At 44.8% G+C, this 21,749-nt stretch overlaps 1 protein-coding gene and 1 long non-coding RNA gene across 18 annotated transcripts in view; one reads left to right on the top strand and one right to left on the bottom strand.

The window, feature by feature from the left end:
* Positions 1-3,101: 3,101 nt before the first annotated feature.
* The window catches only part of LOC112678853 (uncharacterized), a 145,166-nt gene continuing 126,518 nt past the window's right edge, over positions 3,102-21,749 (top strand). For 8 of the 17 annotated variants that reach the window (XR_007404830.1, XR_007404818.1, XR_007404816.1 and 5 more), the window contains exons 1-4: positions 3,486-5,019; positions 5,563-5,636; positions 15,384-15,448; positions 16,105-16,287. This is a non-coding gene — a long non-coding RNA (uncharacterized LOC112678853). The other 9 variants (XR_007404824.1, XR_007404826.1, XR_007404820.1 and 6 more) reach the window with 9 other exon arrangements.
* Positions 16,285-21,301, bottom strand: SMIM2 (small integral membrane protein 2). The gene is given in 2 exon segments (XM_025478221.3): positions 16,285-20,226; positions 20,964-21,301. Coding segments are annotated over 2 exon segments (285 nt in total). The 5' UTR covers positions 21,226-21,301; the 3' UTR covers positions 16,285-20,203.

The following is a 21,749-nucleotide window of genomic DNA, read 5'->3' as shown; positions in this document are numbered from 1 at the left end:
AAATTAAGGTCAGTTCTGTCGCTTTTGAACAGTGTGTACTCCGCTGAATCACATAACTTTCTGAACCTTAGTTTCATCATGTGCAAAATAGGACAATAATTGCTGCTGTATTTACTTCATAAGGTTGTTGCATTGATCTACAGAAGAACCCAGATCTTCTGGCTTTATATTTGCATCCCTCCTTCCATCCATCCTTCACCCTTTCATTTTTTCATTCATTCATTCATTCATTCATTCATTCAATATTTATTATACCTTCTGAGAATTAGCTAAGTGTTAGGAGGCTGGGGGAAGAAAAGGAGAAATGAACCCCAGCTTGGGAAAGGGCACTGAAGGCTGAGACAATAAGGTGATTACGAATATAGAATGAACAGGGGCCTACTACAGCTTGCGATCCCACATTCTAGTATTTTCCATGTGATTCCAATTCCTCTGAGAGCAATCATTATATGTGGCACAAAAAGAATCAAAAAGAATTAATTTTCAAGGTTTTCTTAAGACAGATCCATCTTTTACTCTATCCAGGCAGGACTCTTTAGCTAACATCTTCTATCTTACTTTCTCTCTAGGTCCCTCTGTTACATACAGTAACCAGTGAGCACAAGTGGAGAAGGTTTTACCAGTCAGGCCTGCCCCTCAGATCCAGCCATAGGAAAAGGTAACCTGTGGGGGGCTTTAAATTCATGCCGATATAAAGATAGGCCTCAGGTATTATGCAATGTATGTAAAGTAGAGATTCCCCATGACCCAGAAAAAGACTTGGTCTAAAGGACATATATTAACAATACTTTGAATTTATAATCCTTTTCCATGTACTGTGGATGTATCTTTGAAAGTACCTTGAGAAAGAAGAAATAAAAGGAAACATCATGGGGATCCCTGGGTGGCTCAGCGGTTTAGCGCCTGCCTTTGGCCCGGGGCGCGATCCTGGAGTCCCGGGATCGAGTCCCACGTCGGGTTCCCGACATGGAGCCTGCTTCTCCCTCCTCCTGTGTCTCTGCCTCTCTCTCTCTCTCTCTGTCTATCATAAATAAATAAATCTTAAAAAAAAAGAAAACATCATTTTATAAATAAGTAACAGAGACTGGAAGAAACATGGGACAGATCACACAGTGAAATCAGCAGATAAGCAAGAACTGGATTGGAGGTTTCTTGGGATTCTGGGGGCGGAATTGCCTTCTCCAACTCAAGTGATCACCCAACACACGAGGGTTCAAATTATGGAGGACTTCTCACTTGACACTATTGTTGATGGTTTGAGGAATAATTCACTTTTATTAGGGAAAGGCAGTGAGAAGTATCTGGAGGTGGGGCTGGGGCCGGAGGCCAGAGCCTCTGCTGCCCTGAAGGCCATGTTCGGTCCTCGGGCCTTCCTCCTGAGGGCGGTGGGGAACCACAGAGGGGTTTCCTGCAGAGGGAATGTCTGGACCATGTAGCCCAGATCACTGAGGGGGTGGGGGGAGCGGGGTGGGGCAGGGAGCCTGACCACAACGGGCAAAGCTTGAAGAAGGAAAAATCCAGTCACAGAACCAAGATGCTAAAGAAGCAGGTGAGCAAAAATGAACTATTGGGACTTCATCAAGATAAGAAGCTTTTGCACAGCAAAGGATACAGTCAACAAAACTAAAAGACACCTACAGAATGAGAGAGGATATTTGCAAATGACATATCAGATAAAGGGCTAGTTTCCAAGATCTAGAAAGAACTTATTAAACTCAACACCAAAGAAACAAACAATCCAATCATGAAATGGGCAAAAGACATGAACAGAAATCTCACAGAGGAAGACATAGACATGGCCAACAAGCACATGAGAAAATGCTCTGCATCACTTGCCATCAGGGAAATACAAATCAAAACCACAATGAGATACCACCTCACACCAGTGAGAATGGGGAAAACTAACAAGGCAGGAAACAACAAATGTTGGAGAGGATGTGGAGAAAAGGGAACCCTCTTGCACTGTTGGTGGGAATGTGAACTGGTGCAGCCACTCTGGAAAACTGTGTGGAGGTTCCTCAAAGGGTTAAAAATAGACCTGCCCTACGACCCAGCAATTGCACTGCTGGGGATTTACCCCAAAGATACAGATGCGGTGAAACGCCGGGACACCTGGACCCCGATGTTTCTAGCAGCAATGTCCACGATAGCCAAACTGTGGAAGGAGCCTCGGTGTCCATCGAAAGATGATGGATAAAGAAGCTGTGGTCTATGTATACGATGGAATATTCCTCAGCCATTAGAAACGACAAATACCCACCATTTGCTTCGACGTGGATGGAACTGGAGGGTATGATGTTGAGTGAAATGAGTCAATCGGAGAAGGACAAACATTATATGGTCTCATTCATTTGGGGAATATAAATAATAGTGGAAGGGAATAAAGGGGAAAGGAGAAAAAATAAGTGGGAAATATCAGAGAGGGAGACAGAACATAAAGACTCTAACTCTGGGAAACGAACTAGGGGTGGTGGAAGGGGAGGAGGGCGGGGGGTGGGGGTGACTGGGTGACGGGCACTGAGGGGGGCACTTGACGGGATGAGCACTGGGTGTTCTTCTATATGTTGGCAAATTGAACACCAATAAAAAATAAATTTATTAAAAAAAAATAAAGGAGCAGGCGAGCAGACGGCGGCGGCAGCAGCGACTGGATCGCCCCGACCGCGGGAACCAGCTGCCCTTCTCGCCGACCCCGCGGCTCCCGCTTCCTCCTCCCAGGCGGACGGCGAATGTGTTTCCGGGAGGAAAACCGTCCCCAGTTCCCGGGCGGGCCCTGACCCCTGGGTCCGTCGGGGCTGGCAGGGCAAGCAGAAGGCGGGGGTGCCCCCGGGTCGCCATCACGGCCAGAGCCCGGGAGCCGGCCGAGGCCCCGGCACCACGTCGTCCCCGCCGGCGACACCTCGCCCGTCGCCTCGCGCTGAGGGGCGGGCTTCTCCGCGCGGCCGCGACGACCCCCGAGGTCGCCCGCCCTCCCAGAGGGCCCAGCGCGGCCCCGGGACAGCCCCGCCCCCGCCGCCCTCCGCGGCCCTTATTGGCCGAGGCTCCTGCCACTCAGCCGGGCGCGCCTATCCGGGCTCGGGCGGGGAGGCGGGGCCGCAGTCTCCTCCCGGCCCCCGCCGCCTCAGGTGCGCCTCCGCTCAGCGCTCCACCGAGCGGGTCCGCGCCCGCCTGAGCCTCGCGGCCTCCGGCGACCTGCGTGAAATCTTTCTCAGACGCTCCTGACCCCGCGAGGGCTAGTTCCGCCTCACAGGCCGGACACGTAAGGGCCACCCAGGTCGAAGCACCCGCCCCAGACCCACCTGCTGGGATCGCAGTGAAGGCTCCAGAAGGAACTGTTCGCGGCTTGGCGCCGCCGGCCCGGTGGTTACAATGTTCCGGACTCGTTGCCTCATCTGTGAAATGGGGACAGTAATGTCCGCCTTGGGAAGCTGGTGTGAGGAACACGTAGGAGCGGAGTCTAGCGCCAGGACTGGCCTGTGGTAGGTTATTCGTGAAAAATACCTCAAAAGTACCTCAAAAATTCCCAGGTCGTCTGCCCTCCAGGCGGGGGCTCTCTCTGCTAAACCCAGTGCCGGGGCTAGAGAGCTCGGAGGGTTCAGGGAAGCATTCAGGGGTTCACTGAGTTCTCACATAGGACAGACACCCCTCTAAGGCAAATACAGAACATGATCTTTAACCATTCCTGTCAATAATATATATATATATATATATATATATTTTTTTTTTTTTTTTTTTGGTCAGCTTTTGCCAGGCCCTGTTGCACATGCTGTGTGTTTAGTCTTCCCAATGATCTGTGAGTCACATCCTATTAAAATCCTCGCTTTATAGATGAGAAACTGAGGCATCGGGAGGTTAAGTAAGGTATTCATGTTTAAAAACCTAAAAATGGCCAGAGCGAAGGTTTATACCCAACCAATCTAGCTCATAAAGCCCCACGTATTAATGGTTGTGCTTTACGCTACATATGACAAAAGGGATTTGTGACGAGAGCTCACTTTGATGATGGACACTTGTCACCATCTGCAAGATGACGCTGACTTTTCTTGAAACTACTGAAGGGCAAGAGGAAGCAAAAACAAAACAAAACAAAAACAAAACAAACAAACAGAGAGAGAACAAACTAAGCCCTTGATTGTGGACAGACTACATATGGACTGATTATTAGAAACCCAAGTGTAGGGGGATCCCTGGATGGCTCAGCGGTTTAGCGCCTGCCTTCAGCCGAGGGCATGATCCTAGAGTCCTGGGATCGAGTCCCATGTCGGGCTCCCTGCATGGAGCCTGCTTCTCCTGCCTGTGTTTCTGCCTCTCTCTCTGTCTCTCGTGAATAAATAAATAAATAATCTAAAAAAAAAAAAAAAAGAAGAAAGAAAGAAACCCAAGTGTAGGCTCTATGTTTGGAATTCCATTTTAGCCAGGCGATTTGCACTATCACATCCCTTGTGTCTCCGTGGAGGTGCCCGCTATGGAAGAATGGCTGAATGACCTGATCAGAATGGAATGTAGCAGCCGTCTTATCTGACCACAGGGATACCTACCAGGAGAGGAATGCCTCACTTCCTCATGATAATTTTTGAAGACTTTTCTGAGAAGGTGATAATATTATCCAATTACCTCACAATCACAAGGTTTACTGCAGTGACTGCAAACTGTGTGCCTCATTCAGCAAGTGTGACAGAATAAGGAAAAAGAAGATTGAGAGGTGGGATCTGGGAGGAAACCAAGGACCCAAACTGAAGGTCAAATCCTGTGAGGTGGGAGCAGGGATTTTATTTGTCTGTAGGACAAAAAGGGATAATACCTACAGGGGAAAGCAACAAACAGTTCTCCCTGGGAACCAGGTCAGCGTTCTTGCTAAAGTGACATTGGCCTGTATAGCTGTGGTGGCCTTGAACTACACAATACCCTTCCATACACAGCTCCTCTTTGTCCAGGTCAGTTTTGACTCGTACCTAATAAAAATACCCAAGGTCTTGGGCTTCACGCCTCTCATCCGGCTTCTCTTCTTTCACCTTTCCGGTAAGCCTGAGAAATATGAAATATGAAGAGAGAGCTGAGTGGAGGCTAAGTTTTGACCAATATTAGGTGACGTTTGAACCTTAGAGGAGCCTGTGTTCGCAGCCACAGGTCGTTTGTGGGGCAAAGTCACCCATCTCAGGGGCTGGGAAATAGCAGTGAGGTGCACAGACAGCAACAGATGAGTAGATGTGGTGCTGGAGGTTGGGTCTCAGGGGCTCTGTCAACATCCTGAGATGATATTCTGAGTGACCTCTATTCAGGAGGGAAATCTAGGACAATCCTGGTAGAGAAATACTGGTTGTGAGATTTTTGCAGTGTAATTATCCCATAGACAGGAGATGAGTCAAGACGCTTGGAGCTAACAACACCAGTTGTGTGGAAAATGGAGTAAAGGGTGGCATGAGCCATAAAGTCTTAGAAGCTGTGGATTAGACAGTTCAGAGGACAGCTCAGGCCTGTAGGTGTTGGCCACATGGGACAGGAGCAGGGCAGTGGAGTTAAAGACGCAGGGACAATAGCCAAACAGTGTGACTCTTATTCCAGAAATGAAGGGACTTCACCAAACCACCATCCCACAAGCTCCTGCATTCCCACCAACTGGTGATTTTCTTCATGATGTGAGTAATACCTCCTGTGCTACTTAGTTCTCAAAGAATGTACCTCTACTTTATGCTGGGGTTTTGTTGTACATCTCCTTTATTCTGTTCACATTTACTTTGTGCAAGGCTTCTAGTAATTGGCTATAACATGCTAACCTTTCATAAGTGATCCTAAAAAATATTATTTTTTCATAGCACTCCAAGCATCTGTGATCTTAGGGAGAATGTAAGAAGCAGTGGGCTTAGCAGACCCTTCTGAATAGCTTTGAATATGTAAGCCAGGTAGACCTAGGCCAAGATAAGGAAAACAGTTCTTACATTTGGAATCTGGAACATTTAAATACAGACACTTTGATGTTCACCTTGGCACCATCATTGGCAAGTGGATTTTCTAAGAGATTGACACATGGGAAGTGCTGATAGTCGTTTTGAGTGCACAAAAATTGTAACTTCATATGGCTGAATTTTATAGAATCTCGAATATATGAGGGGATGTTTAACTTAGTTGACTGAAGGAAAAAACAAACGAGGAACTTTGAGGGTCTAGATCACTGTAGAGTGAGTATTCCTAATTGTAAACAATCCATTAAAAATAGTCTCGCAGGACCTCTAATCATAAACACTAGTTTTATTCATTTATTCATTCACTGTAATAACAACAAGAATCATTGAGCATCTCCTATGGCTCAGTCACTGTGCTAGAGACAGACAAAATGATGGTATCTGTCCTGAAGACGCATACAGAACAGGAGTAAAGGGGTGAGGAAGATGCAATGAATAGTGTTATGGGGAGAGGCCCTGGGAGAACAAGAGAGTAGAGCAGAGAAGGAGCTATGAGGGTAGGATTCTGAGGAAAAAACAGAGAGAAGGAAGGACAGGAAGGAAGGAAGGAAGGAGGGAGGAAGTGTATGATCTTATCAAAAAGGTTTGTTATGGGAGAGAAAAATTATAATTAACTAAATGGTCCAAGACAGGAAAGAGCATTGCACACAGAAATGGGCAGAGGTGACCACATGATTTAAAAAAACAATTTGTGTTTAGAGTGAATATGAATTTAGTGAATCTACAGAAAGAAAGACACTTCTCAGAGGGCTTTAAGCATCTCAAAGTCAGGTGCCATGTTGTATTCATGTTCGCAGACCCTGTGTTGAGTCTGGGATGGTGCCTAGCACAAAGTAGTGCTTAGTAGATGTTGAATTAAACCCATCTGGAAGAAGAAGCTCGAAGTTGAAATTTATCGTATATTTAAACCTTTCTTCTCTCCTATTCCTCTTAGTCCAAGTTGATGAAGTTTCAGTGTGCTCCTTGAAATGTTACATAAGAAAACATATACTTCAGCTTATCTCTGAAAAGGGATGTAGTTATTTAACCTTATAATGTGTGCATATAAGTAGATAACAGAAGTATGTCTTGCCTTAGGGACTTTTTTAGTTCATTATTTGGAATATTTATCGTAAACTCTCTATAGGCAAGACAATAGGAACACAGTGGTGAATAAGATAAACACAGCCCCTGCATTCAAGGAGCTTAACATTTTATAGCTTAGACAATTATTAAACAAATAAATGAGCAAATATTTTCTAATTATAATTTGTGTAAATAAAATGGAAAACAACATACAGATGCCATGGGGATCTAGCCTGTCTGATAGTGACTGGAAAGGTGCTCAGAGTTTCTTTAAGGAATACATGTTTATTTTTTTTTAATTTTTATTTATTTATGATAGTCACAGAGAGAGAGAGAGAGAGAGGCAGAGACACAGGCAGAGGGAGAAGCAGGCTCCATGCACCGGGAGCCTGATGTGGGATTCAATCCCGGGTCTCCAGGATCACACCCTGGGCCAAAGGCAGGCGCCAAACCGCTGCGCCACCCAGGGATCCCAAGGAATACATGTTTAAGCTGGAATCATATGGAGTGGAAACAAGAGTGTTTTAAGTGGAAGGAACAGCAGATGTGAGGTCCATGAAGAGAAGGAAACTGGCCTTCTAAAAGATATGATTATGTGACTATGACTGTTGATATAAACATCTCATGTGAACCTTATAAAGTATAATTGATTTATCTGTCATTTTAATCCAGAAGAACCTCGCCCATGAGGAGGAAACCCACCTTATTAATTTATTCCAGCATATATTAATCACTTATGTGCCTGACACTTAGCCAGATACTGGAAATTAGAGAAAAGCCTCATGAACCTCTCTTTAGAAGTTCATGTCTTATGGGGAAACAGGTGAACTAACACCGTTATCATACAGTGGGGTTGTTTCTATGCTTTGGGTAAAACCTCCAGTGCACAGGAAAGATATGATCATGTTTGCCTAGTGGAGTTAGGGATGGCTCTCAGATGAACCAGCCTCTGAAGGATGAGGGCATTCCAGGGAGTAAGAGCAGCATATGAGGAGAAAGCATGATATGCTTGGGGAAGAACAGTGGGTCAGACACAGGCTACTGGGAATGGCAGGGCAATGGGAAAGGAGGTGAAGTTAGAAAGCTAGGCAGAAATTAGATCTTGAAGCATCTCCAAAAGAAGTTTTTATTTTATTCTATAGCCAATGAAGAGACTACACAGGAGGATATGAGAAATGGAGGTATCTAGATAACTGCAAAGCTTGGGGGAGGGGAGTGAGAGGAACACTTCCAGGACCACTTCTTATGTCTCAGACTTCAGCATGTAATCCGCAGAAGAGCTGACTTGTGCATAAATTCTTGGGGTTCTTGATCACCAAATCACTGGTATTCTTAAGACTTTATATTCTTTTTTTTAAAGCTTTTATTTATTGATTCATGAGAGGCACAGAGAGATACGCAGAGACACAGGCAGAGGGTGAAGCAGGCTCCCTGCAGGGAGCCCAATGCAGGACTTGATCCCAGGACCCCAGGATCATGACCCAAGCCAAAGGCAGAAACGGAACCAGTGAGCCACCCAGGCATCCCAGGACTTTATATTCTTACAGCCAAAGAGAACTCTCTGCAAAGACCAAAAAAATAAAAAATAAAAAATAAAAAAAAAGTTCAAGAAATAAATAATTTATCAAATCCCAGCCTTCCTTCCCAAACACCTTCTCCTTTCTGACTCCCCCGAGTTGTATAGCTAAAGCAATAATAGCCGCCATGCATTATGTCATTACCATCTATAGCCAAATAAGTGCGTAACCACCAGAGGGCAATGAAAATGTCCATAAAGGCACAGAGTAGTAATTATTTTCGCATTAGCACCAGCCACACTAATATCAACATAGAACAATTAGCATTCCTAACCTCATAGTTATGCTATAACCTCTGCATGTCTTGCCGGAGTAGACTAATGAATGGCAGGGGAGGAATAAGCAATAATAAGGCAGTTGTGCCATGAGACCCCTGCATCCTGACTATGCTGTGGACCATCAGCCACGACGGTGGTAGAAAGCCAGTGGGAGAACTTGGTTTTTATTACCACTGATCTAGCCAGTCCCCAAGCAGAAACCAAAATCCAGCTCCTCTTTCTTTGGGCCCCCAGGAAGTGAACATTTGAGTGGGAGCAAAGCTACAGCAGTAATAACACAGCAGGCAGAGTCCTTTGCATTTATATCTTGTTATGCTGCCCATCACTAAGCAACCATTCTTTGTGCTTAAAACTACACTTCTTTCTACATTGTAACACCTTATTCTTTGAAGGAACCACTCTGGTTTGTTCTAAGAGATCTCCATTCTATTTATTTGCGTGTAAATCAACCACAATAAAAACCAAGCATTTTGAACCTCCAGCCTGATATAGGAGCTTCTCTGTGTTCTCCTAGCATCATATTAGAGCATGGGTTATAAACATCATGTACAATTGCCTATTTGCTTGTCCATTTCTCCCTCCAGAATGAGTTCCTGGAGGGCAAGTACTCTATCTTATCTATGCTTATAGCCACATCCCCAGCACCTAGCATAATACCTGGCTACTTGGACAATACTTTCTAACTGTTGGATGGATGAGTGGATGGATGGACGGATAGATGAATGAATGTTTTCCCAGAAATTCAAGTGTGGTGGTCAAAATCGTGATTATTTGGTTTGTTTGTTTATTTATTTATTTTTAACACAAGCTTTTTTTTTAAGATTTTTTTATTTACTCATGAGAGACACACACAGAGAGAGAGAGAGAGAGAGAGAGAGAGAGAGAGAGAGAGAGGCAGAGACACAGGCAGAGGGAGAAGCAGGCTCCATGCAGGGAACCTGATGTAGGACTCAATCTCTGGTCTCCAGGATCACGCCCTGGGCTGAAGGCGGCGCTAAACCACTGAGCCACCCGGGCTGCCCGATTATTTGGTTTACAGAGCAAGACAAGCTAATTGAATGGACTTGGCCAGGAAGAATTAGGCAAAATGTAAGATAAAGAGGACTCAGCCTCTCCGACTGGGTAGGTGTGATGCAGATGAGCCAGGTGCCAGCTGCAGAGGCAAAGCCCTTTTACTCTTCTGGCTAGGAACATCATGTGAGTTACCCAAGAATCTAAATAGCAGAACCACAGTGAGCAAACTGGCTCATTCCTGCATAGACAAGGAAGGGGAGCCGTCTCCAAGTAACTGTGTCTTAAGTTGAATACCCTAGAAGCAGAGCTTGAGGTGAGGAGTCTTGTCTAAGTGATTTATTGAGGACATGCTTTCAGGAGAAAGGGAGTGAGAGGAACAGAAAAGCGCAGGGGAAATGCCAGCATGTAAGCCCAGCTCAGCACTAGCTGCAGTTTGATTAGCATGAGCTTTAGGATTGGTGCCATCTTAACGCTGTGTTTCTCCTTTGGGTCAGTCATTGGCTGTGAGCTGTCCTTTAGGAGCAGGGAACCATAACTGCCTGGTGAACACAGCTTTTGTTCAGTGGAGGGCAATTCTCTGGAGAAGGGGACAACTGTGAGCTGTTAGCACTCAATTCCCAGAGCTGGGGGATGGGTGCAGTGGCGGGTAAAAGGAGTCTGGGTATGGCACCAACAGAATGTGCTGGAACCGGATAGTGTGAAATAATGGTGATTATAGTAATCACTACCATTTATTGAGCACCTACTATATACCAAGTGCTGTGCTAAATGTTATATCTATCTGTCTACCCATATTGTCTTTGGAATACAGCTACTAAATAGGTAATATACTACCATTTCCATTGGACTGATGAGGAAACTCAGAAAATACCGTAGTTCACACTTAAAATATTTTCTTTCTGTGTCTGCATTCCTATGGCTGGAACCAGGATATTGCACACCCACCTGGCCTAAATTCCATGCATTCATTCAATTCATGAATTCCACCAATAATTTTGAGCACCTATTACATACCACAACTTGGCTAGGCCCTAGGGAGATATCAGTGAATTGATCATCTTGGACCCTTTCCTCAAAGCGTAGAGCTAAGCCTCAGACCCAGTTCTAATACCCACGTGACCTGATTTTAAAATATTGTTTGAAAAAAAATATGGGCACCTGTTGTGTACACTCTATTCCATCAGGCCTTGATCAACAAAAAATCTAGACCCCAGGCCTCTGTAACAATCCCCATGAATTCCTCACATAAAATGTGATTCTGGGTTGGGAAAAATCAGTTTTCAAAATTTTGTACAGACCAAGCACTGTAGGCCCTTTCCCTGTGTGCAGAAGACTTGAGCTTGATGATCTCCAAATCCCTTTCCAGCTCTCAACAGTCTAGAATTCCTTCCGCTCATCTACCCTGCTCTTGGCCAAATCCTTTATAGGGGACTGTCATGGTCAGTGTCACGTGTCTACTTGGCCAAGCTATAGTCATCTATGGAGGTATTTTGTAGATAGGATTCACAGGTACTTAAATTGATTTTAAGTAACAATTATCTTTGATAATCTGGGTGGGCTTTATCTAATCAATTGAAAGGCCTTTTGAGCAAAACAAGTTCTTCTGAGCAAGAAAAAATTCCATCTGCGGACTGCAGCATCAGCCCCTGCCTGAGAGTTTCCAGTTTGCTGCTGACCTGACTTAACACATTGCAGACTTGCCAGTTGCCCTCATAATTCCTTAAGCCAATTCCTTGAAATAAATCTTTCTCTCTCTTTGTCTCTGTCTCTCTCTATATATGCATATGTATAAATACATATATACATACATATATGTAAATGTGTGTGTGTATATATATACACACCTATATATAAAATCTATTCTCTCTGTATGCATATGTATATATATGCATATACATATATGTGCACTATAAATATACTGTATATAGCATATGTATATAATCTACTAGTTCTATGTCTCTTGAGAACTCTAAATGACATAGGGACCCACCATGTCCTTTTATTCTTGTAATATTGTCTGGTGTGATCAGTCCTGTATCTTGTGGTGTGTATAGTTAAGGCCCTCATCTGGTTTACTAGTTGGCAAATGAAGCACATACATTAAGAGTCAATAATGCAGGAGTACAAAAACGTAAGATAAGTTCAGCTTTGATTCAATTAACATTTAGAATTTTGCAATCAGAAAAATCTAGAATTTTTACATACAGGTAGTTCTGTGTTTTATACTGTGCTTGTTTTTTTTAAAATTTTGGTCTGTATATGGGTGGGAGGGACCATATCTTTTCATGTTAGGACCTGTGAAGGTATTTATCAAGCTCTGTGTGTCCTCAAGTAAAATGTAAGCTCTATGAGGTCAGAGGTCAAGTCTTTTTTTTGTTTGTTTTTTTGTTTTTTTTGTGACCCTATAGTTCCTAAATGGTGCTTAAGAGAGACACACACATACAGGATATGCTGAGTCAATATATTTTCATTTTGTTTTATTCTCCAGAATATGTTACCTTTGGGAAATGGGAAACAGGCTCAGAGAAATGTAGGTTTGTTTGTTTTTAGGCAAATCAATGTACCATCTCTGAGGGAGAGGCTGCTTCCTCCGTATGGTTGGAGATTTATATCTGAAAAGCATTTCAGAGACTAGCCCTTCTCTTGTTTCTCTGTCCATTGGTAAGGAGCAGATGACTGATACGCATCAGGCTTTGCAAGCATTTTAAGAGAGATTAGTTTTCACAACAGCACATAGGCTATTCTGAGGTAGCAAGAAGGATTGCAGACAGCGGGAGGAATTAAAAGGGACTTTTGCTGAGACTCAGTCTAGACTCTTTCTTGAACACAACCTGGAACAATGGTGTGATGTGTAAACAGCAGGTGTCCAATAAATCTTTGACCATGGATTGACTGATTATTGACCCCTGGATTATTAACACAGCTGGTGGAGAAAATAAGGAGAGGTCAAGGTCCAGAGTAGAGCATTTTTTGAGGGCTCCTAGAGAGCACTTTCATTTATCACTTTTCACAGAAATCATTTGGAAACAACATGACAATTATCCCAGACAGATGTTTGTGTGTAGGAAGTCTGAGGATGTTGAGTCATCAGAGGTACTCCAAGCAAATGGGCAGGACTTTGGAAAGGAAAAGGTGTTCACCATTAGCTTAAGGTTGGCTGAGTTCAAAACCAGGTAGGGACTACATATTTCTGTGAACACCTGACCTGAACCTTCCTCTGGCCATTGAACAATATTCATTCTTTCTTGAACACAACCTATAATAATGATGTGAAGAGTAAACAGCAGGTGTCCAGCTGAGACTTGATCTCGGGATTATTAACACCATTGATAGAGGAAGTAAGGAGAGATCTGTGTCCTTACACAAATAACTTCAGCTTCAAGTGAGAATTTGTCAGCTTGAAAAGAGAAAGCATAATTACTTTTATCATAAAGGAAGGGCTTCAAGTTGAGTCCAACCTGTGACGTGAAACTTCTGTTAACCTGAGTGTACACCCTGGGATCTCTCTCTGGCCAAAGATGAAAAATAGTGTTCACCCTGACATTGCATAAATAATGGCTAGATCTCAAGGCCCAAGAAAATGGGGACAGGTTTCTAGAATAAGCAGGTTACGAGAATCAAATAATAAAACGTCTCTGTGTAACAGTGCCCCACATGCACTGAAAATACAAAGCCTCCATCTCTCTTAGGTCTCTGGAAGCTTCTTCTCTGCTGTACTAATTCTGCTACTTTTCCACTGTGTCTGCTTCCTGCCTGCCTTCTTTCCATCCATTTCCCTCCACACTGGCCAGAGTGAACCTCTTTATGCCCTCTCCCCACTTAGAGTCTTTGAAGTAAAAGCCCAGATCCATCACATGTTATTCAGAACTAGCCCCAGCCTCTCCAGCCACATCCCCTCACTATGCCTCCCTCCACATATTCTTTGGTCACATGGAATAGTATCACATTCTTTTAATGACTCCTTGTTTTTTCAGCTTCAAGGCCTAAAATGCCCTCAGCAAAGCTTTCAGAAGCTTATCAACCCTCCTAGGCCCAGTTGAAATGGGAGTCCCATCTCCTCAGGCTGAGTCTGTTCATCTTTCGTCAGTGCTTTTCTAATACCCCAACTTTTCTATGTACTGTTGTACATGAATTATTCATATGGTACATTCATGCTTTAATTCTTACCACAGTGTGAGCTCCTCAAAGCCATGGGCAGTGTTTTATTCTTTTTTAAAACTCTCTGTACCTCATTTGGTACTTGTCATTTAGTAGGTCCTCAATAAATAGAGTTGAACAAATGAACCAAGTAATTAGTCCAGCAACTGAGATCTACAAGCCTGATCTCCTGCCCTTCAGCTCATATTTGGGTATTTTACTCAAGCATTCTCCATTTGATTATTGCTCTGAAAATCCATGCTCATTGCTATGTCTGATTTGCACCTTCACCTCATATTTCTATATATTCTGTATATTCATGGTGCCTTCAATGCATAATCTGTGCTCATATTACAGGAAATAAGCTTCTCAAAGACTGTATAGCATCTAGCATTAGGAAGTGAATACTACTTAAGTCAATGATTTGTGATATTTCTCTGTTATTCAATTCTGTGCTCTGAAAAAAGAGATAATGACACACAGAGTCAAAGACTGGTTCTGAATTCCAGGAATATCCACTGTTAGAGGGGTGGGGATTTGGATTCACTCACTGCCTTCCTGTACTTATTCTCCATCCATTGCTGGCTGGCTGGTGGCCCTCAAATACACAAGGACCCCACTTTGGTGCCTTATTTGGGGAACAGCTGAGTAATGACCTCCCAGAAGTCAAGTGCAGCCCTTGAGCAAAGAAAGAGGCAAGAAACATGCTGATACCCACTTAGAGACCTTGATCAGTAGGGGTGGGGGGTGGGTGCTCTACTCTTCAGAATACAGTCACACGTACACCCAAGGTGTAATTCGGCTTGAATCAACGTTCAGAATAAGCAATAACAAATGAGAGCTTTTTGTCATTGCTGTAGCTCCATGAACAAGATTATCTAAGCAATTAGAAGATAATTATTGTCTACAGTCAGAAGGAGAGAAGTGTCAGAATGAGACCAGCAGAAGCAGTGGCATGGCAGATAATTTATTAGATGTTGAGTGGCTGTTTTTCTCTCTGCGGGCCTTTGTGAGAGAAATATCCAAATGCCACAAGTATATCCCCAGGGAGCCGCAGGGTGGCAGGAGCCCAGGATGTGGGAACATAATTGCCTTTTATCTGCTCTGATTCAGGCTTTATCAAATCTTTTGGCTCCCAAGGCATTCTGCAGCAGAAGTGTTCACAGTGTTCCAGCCCTGGGCCCATTGTGCCAGTGCTGCTGGGCACACAAGAGCCCGGGGATCTGTAGAGCCTTCGAGCCCCTTCTTCCTTCTAGGCCTTAGAGTCTGTGCTGCTCATGCTTCCAATAAGCTCTGACCAAGTTTCTTTCTAAGTTCTTTGGAGGCTTCAGCCTTGTCTCCTTTCATTCCAGATTGATTTCTTCTGGGCTCTGTGCCTGTGAGAGACTACAAGGCTAATGATGAACAAGTACTGGTGGTAAAGATGAATTTTGCCCCCTTAGGAGAGAGGGGTGGGGCATAAAGGCCTTTGTAGGACTCTGAACGTCCACCCATCCACCAATCCATCTGTCTGTCCATCCATCCATCCTTACATACATACATACATCCATATGTTCATCTATCATACATACATACAGAGTAAAGCTCTGCTGTGCTCAGTCTGCTCAGAGACCAGGGAGATTTTGTGCTTAAGTGGCTCACAGCAGAGAGGAATACAGACCAGAAATCACATAGGCGTCAGAGATCATTCCCCTCTTCCATCAGCTTGGAGGCTATAAGGAGACATGGAGATACCCACACACTCCCCAGTGGCCAAGCAGCAGTTTATACATGAAGTTTCAGCCTTCCAGGAAGATTTAGATAAGTGAAACCTACTGTTGCCAGTGCTTGGCCTTTATACAAGACACTCTAATACCTATGGTCACCAGCAAAAGCTGGTGGTTACCAGAGGCATTCAAGGCTCTCTATCTTGTCTGTGTTTTCTCGCACCAAGGCCCCTGCTTTCCCCACAATCCCACCCCACCCCTCACACATACCCTTTCCATTTACACCAGCCATCCCCTGGTATTAGGGTATTGAGCTCTCTGACACAATGGGCTGTTTCATACTTTGTTGTCCTGTTCTATCATCCAGGGCCTGGTGAGACCTCAGCAGCTCCTGGGCACAGTCTGCCACCTTCATCCCTGTGCCCTGTCCATGTCTTCCTTGCACAAGCATTCCAGTGTGGGCATATGATCTCAGGTCACCTATTGACTTTACGTATCAGAGTTCACTCGTCCTTGGGGCCCTGAACAAAGGCCATGAAGTTTTTTTAAAGTAAGTGACATTAAATATTCAAATATCTTATTCATTTATTGTTCATTATATTTCTCTCATGTTCATTCATTCACTAATTCAAGTTCAGATGCTTATTGAACACACACTGTGTGCCAGGCAATATACCTAATTCAGCTTTCACGGTCTCTTCCCTTAAAAATGTTGTAAACCAGCATCTTAAAATTAACCTTGGAGGGTTGTGCTAACAGTATGTGTTCAAGTGTTGAGGTGACTAGGAGAAAAAAAAATACCATCTTATATTTATTTTTTTACAGAGCATTTTAGAGTCCTCTGGTCAAGACCATTCAGGGTTAAATAAGGAGGGTTTTGCTCATTTGTACTCCAGGGGATCATAGGAGGCAACATGGTTCTAAAATCTGAGCTGTGTGTCCTCTCTGGAGCAAGCATATGTGTTCACCAGCTCCTGATGTCACTTTGAAACGAGGATGGGTGACAGATGGCAATTGTGCCACTCCAAGCATTGTAGGTGGCACTCAGCCACTCTGCTGCATTACTATCACTTTGTACTTTTTCTTCCTTTCCCTTCTTTATCTCTCCTGTCTGCTTTCTTTTCCCTTCCCCTTTCTCTCTTTCAGATGACTTTATCATCCCATGCATAGGTATCCTTAGGCATTACTTAGCATCTGACACTTGACTTCCCTTCATTCCTAGGCTGGATTACACCTAAAGTCCAGAATGTGAAATTGGGGGGAGGGGAGGGACAGAACTGGTCCAACCTCTGTCCCTCAGGCTATTAATGACTCCATTCCATGCCAGACACCGTGAGGTGAATGAGCTGAACCAGCCACTCAGCCTGGGCCATCAATAAGGAAGGACCCAGGAAAGGGACAGTATAGCTTTGTCTGGTTTAAACAGAAGAACTTCAAAGATATACTCAGCTCCATGTAGACAAAGGCCTGGAAACAGAGCCCAGGCATTCTGCTTAGGGTTTCACATTATTGCAAAGCCAGGGAACAGGAGCAGAAAGGGAATGCTTGCTTTCACCGAACACATACAGACCCCCCCCCTCCCCTTATCTCAACACTAGTTTCCCTAAACCCTGCCCAGGAACAGTGAATCTTGACTGACCCGATTTATTGGAGCAGAAGAGGAAAAGAAACAGCCGGCCCTAAATGTCAAGGTGAGGAGAGTGTAGCCTGGCTAGAAAGAGAGCCAAGAGTGTTCTTGGGGTATAGCACATGACTGGGATCCTCAGGCCTGGAGGGACCAGGAGCCAATTCACGTGGGAGGTGTCGGGAATGCAAAGTCGGCTGTAGACTCAGCACATTAAAAATGTCAAGAACAAGGCAGAGAATAATGCGAGGGGAAGAGTGCCTTCTGTTTTGTGGGAGGCAGGTTACAAAATGTTAGAAGCGCACGTTTGCTTTCATGTGTCTGCTTGGTTGCAAGTCCAATCTGCTGTCTGCTGGAACCCAGGAGAACTGATGGGAAAGTGGCATCCAGGAACCCACTTCCATTCCAGGGAGCTCTGGCTCTACCTTCCCATGCTCCAGAGATTTCTCTTGCTGCTGCATGAAGAGGAATTTATAGAGCAAGTCAATCCAGGCACAGTCAACGAAAGTGAGCATTTATGGCATTGCTCATCAGGCCTGAGAGCTAGTAAGGAGTAGCTGAGGCCGCACCTGCTCAGAAGTCCATGTGGTCGGCAAAACGAGATAAAACAACAGGGAACCTCCACACTTACTTCGACTTGGCATTGTTTTTTAAGACACTGAGTTCAGTTCTCTCTTTCTCATCCATGCAGCCCTGATGCGGGGGCCCTCCGGGATAAGTAGGAGAAGACATTCTTCCAACCTGAAGAGCTCTGTAATTTATTACTAGCAGAGTCACAGTCTTCCCATTCAGTGGCTGAAGAAGAGCAGTGCCCAACCAGGAGGTGCACGCTTGCCACTCTCAGCAGGTGCCTGACTGTGTGGAAGGCCCCCACATATGTGGTGCTCCCGGGAGGAAGGAGCTGGGCCACTGTCTTAGGAGGAACTTCTGGAACTTAGTTTCCCCATTGTTAAAATCTGAGTAGTAACACCTGCTCAATTCACCTCCAGGAGTTGTGGGCAGACTCAAAGGAGCCCATCATATATCTGGAAGCACCTTCACATGGAAGGGATGCTCATTGCTCAGCCTTGGTGCATTCCACTGATTATAGGCTCTGAGACTTTGGTCTTGCTGGCTGAGCCCTCTCAAAGAGATCTTTCCCTCACCCCCAGTGTGGCATTCTGTTCAGGGAGGGCAGCATGTCCCTTAGTCTGGAGGACTAGGCTGTTACTTGCAATTGGTCCAGGCAGATCAGGTCCAGGACCAGGACACTTTCAGGGGCTCTCAGAACATGCTCTGGGAACAGGCCGAGCAGACTTGCTTGCTGTCTGGGTGGTGCCCAGCCCCTCCTATCATTTAACTCTATGTCAAACAGCAGATTCCTGAATCACTATACAAAGTGATTGGAGGGATGTAACTTCCTCAGAACATGGCTAGGGATCAGCCACTATGCTTAACATGTGTCATTCAGGCCTCTGGGATGTCAACAGAGAAGCCCATGTCAGCTGGACCCTATCTGTCCAGCTGAATCAAGAATGCTTGTCATTTCCTTGGGATGGGCTGCCTTCAAGGGCGAACTTGATGCCCGAGAGTTGGAAAAACGAACAACTTTGAAGGTAGACTCAAGGTTTATCGCACAAACACGGGGAACAATGCTCAGGTCTGTAACAACAGTAACAAACCCATTGTAATATTCAGTGTGGGCTCAGCCAAGGTCCTTGGGGAGTATTAGCATGGGGAGGGTGCTGAGCCCTACAGCAGGGCTCCAGAAGAAAAACTCTTATCATTACCCAGTTAAAAACAATGTAAGCAAAGCAACGCTGTGACGGAAACATGTTGATGGTGAGGGAGAGACTTGAGGGAGACTCTGAGCAGTTCCCAGAATACATTCCCACGTAAATTCAAAGAATGCTAGTGGAGAAAAGCCACTGCTCGCTCTCTTTTAAGCCAAATAATATCTTCCTGCCTGAACAGAGTTGTTCTTGGCAATTGGAAGTAAATGTGAGGAGGGAATCAAAACACGATGTCTGAGAAAGGAATCCATAAGAAATCTGAAGTCAGGGACATGGTGAGAAATAACAAAGAAAGATGAGTTGGTAGCAGGAACAAAGCTTAACTGTACCAAAGGAGATGGCACATTGGCTTCTAGAATAGGGTCGGTGACAGCTCACACTTGGTAGAAGAGCTGGGGCAGCCGAGCTGCAGATATGTGCCTCCTTCACCTCCATTTTGAGGGCTTAGAGGAAGGTCCCTGCCCAGTTGTAGTGACTTCAGGTCAGGCTCCTGGAAGCTGAGGCCCCAGCACCCTGCTGCCTCGCACCAATTCCAGAAGGACATTCCAGGATCAAATCAGTGAGGTTTCACCTTGCAATACAGAAAGTCAACACAGAAGGTAGTTAAGCCTGGCAGAGAGTGTTCTCTTCCATCTACCTTCAATTACAGAACTGCCTCTGGGGGACTTTGGCCAGTTTGACAAATGGCAGAAGTATTTGGAAGACATTTTTGCTGGCAAAGGGGAGTGGATGATTTGGCATAGACGTGCTGCTATAGCTCTTTGTACAAAACTATAGATGATGGATGGGCAGAAAGGCCAGATTCCTTTCACCTCTTGTCACAGCTAATGTCCTGGTGACCATGTGCAGACTCCTCAAGTATTAGCATTTGGGGGAAGGTGAAGTTCTCTGTGGTGGCAAGAACAAATTCATCCCAAACACTATACATTCCAGCTAGAGGCATCAGCGTGTTCACATGAATCACCAGACGGCTACCCTTGCCCGACTCCAAAATCCTGAGTCACATACACAAATACCCACTGTTTACAGAAGCACCTTTCTCCAAGAGGCTGGGAGCAGTTTATAAGCTGCTAGCTCATCCTCAGCATGTCCCCTGCAGGGAGAGCAAAAGGTGGGGAAAGAGGAATTATAGACATAATCATCTGCATTTTATGTGGGGAAACTGAGGCTCCAGCCCTCAAGTGAAATATGTAGACATTTATGAGTCAGACACTGCCCGTGGAAGAACCAACATGAATGATTCTGAATCCTAAGTAGACTGTTTTCTCATGCAACTGTTCTCACACAACCTCAAGACAGGTGAGCCAAAATGCAGACTCACTGTATTTTATGTTTATAACCAATTTCCCACCCCTCATTCTATCTGTGGCTTCTGCTCTGTGTCACTGTGACCTTCTTATTGATTTTAGAGGCCTCTTGACCCTCCTCTCCTTTACTCCTGACTGGGCACCTCATTCCTGACATTTACTTCATTCTTGACCATTACCTGATCCTCAGTATTTCTCCCATTTTTATTCTCTCCCCCTTTCCCCCTACCTGTTCCTGACCCATTCACCTTGATGCCCAAAGGTAGAATTGGTAATTGGGTGAAGACTGGAGTTGGAGGGAGTTCACAGAAGGAATATAAAATGCCCATTTTACTTATTTATTTTTGAAAATCAGAACATTTATTGGCTGAATTTTTAGGCTAAATCTAAATATCCTCATGTCAGAACAACTGCAATAATATTAAATATTATTTATTAATATATTATATTTTATTATTAATATATTAAATATTATTAAATATTAAAATAGCTGCATCCAAAGTTCTAAAAGTCTAGATGTCACCTGCTTCTGGCTGACTTTGATCCTCTTTTTTGTGGCATTGCCTTCTGTTCTGCTGTATTCCAGTGTGTGGTTGTTCAGAAGAGGAGTTAGCACCAGGGTGGCTTTCTGCTCTGTTGTTCCAAGTGAGGACTATGTAGGTGTCACATATGAAACCCATCTAGAAGCCCAACTGGATGCTAATGGCCTGGCCACGTGTTTCTACCTCCCTATGAGGCAGCTGAGCTGGCATCCATCCTTTCCCCAACCTCCTTCCTGCCCCCATCCACCCACCAGCTCTCCTTGGGTCAGAAATGCAGTTCTCTGGTGGTGCCAGACAGCCAGATGATGCTGAAGAAAAGAAAGGAAAAGGAAAAGCAGATTTCTAAATTAAGCACAAGTCTCATTTATAAAAATAAATAGCCACAGCCTAGCAACAAGCTGACAGCTCAGCTTCCCTTCGTGATGTAACCTCTGTGGCTGGAGCGGGGGATGACACAGCCCTCAGAGGGCCCCACGCCCTGGGCCCTCCCCATGCATAGTACTCATCTGGAGAGTGCTGACAGTGGCACTTTGAGGAACCAGCTTCTCACTCAAGGCCAGGCTCCAAAGGAGCAGAGAGGAGCCAGAGCTTTCCAAACTTAGCAAGGCCCTTAAATACTTAAAAACTCTTGGCAGTAACTAACACACCTGAAGCAAAAGCAGTTGGAGTTCTGTGGGCTATTCTGTCAAAACAGAACCCCCTCCTTGAGACCTTGACTTCTCTATTCACCGCTGAATGCCCAGTATCCAGCTTAGCATGTGGCACAC

The sequence above is a fragment of the Canis lupus genome, chromosome 22 (genome assembly GCF_003254725.2).
Source record: "Canis lupus dingo isolate Sandy chromosome 22, ASM325472v2, whole genome shotgun sequence".
Taxonomy (NCBI): Eukaryota; Metazoa; Chordata; class Mammalia; order Carnivora; family Canidae; genus Canis; species Canis lupus.
The sequence above is the reverse complement of the archived record's forward strand: the minus strand, read 5'-3'. Positions and strand labels throughout refer to the sequence as shown.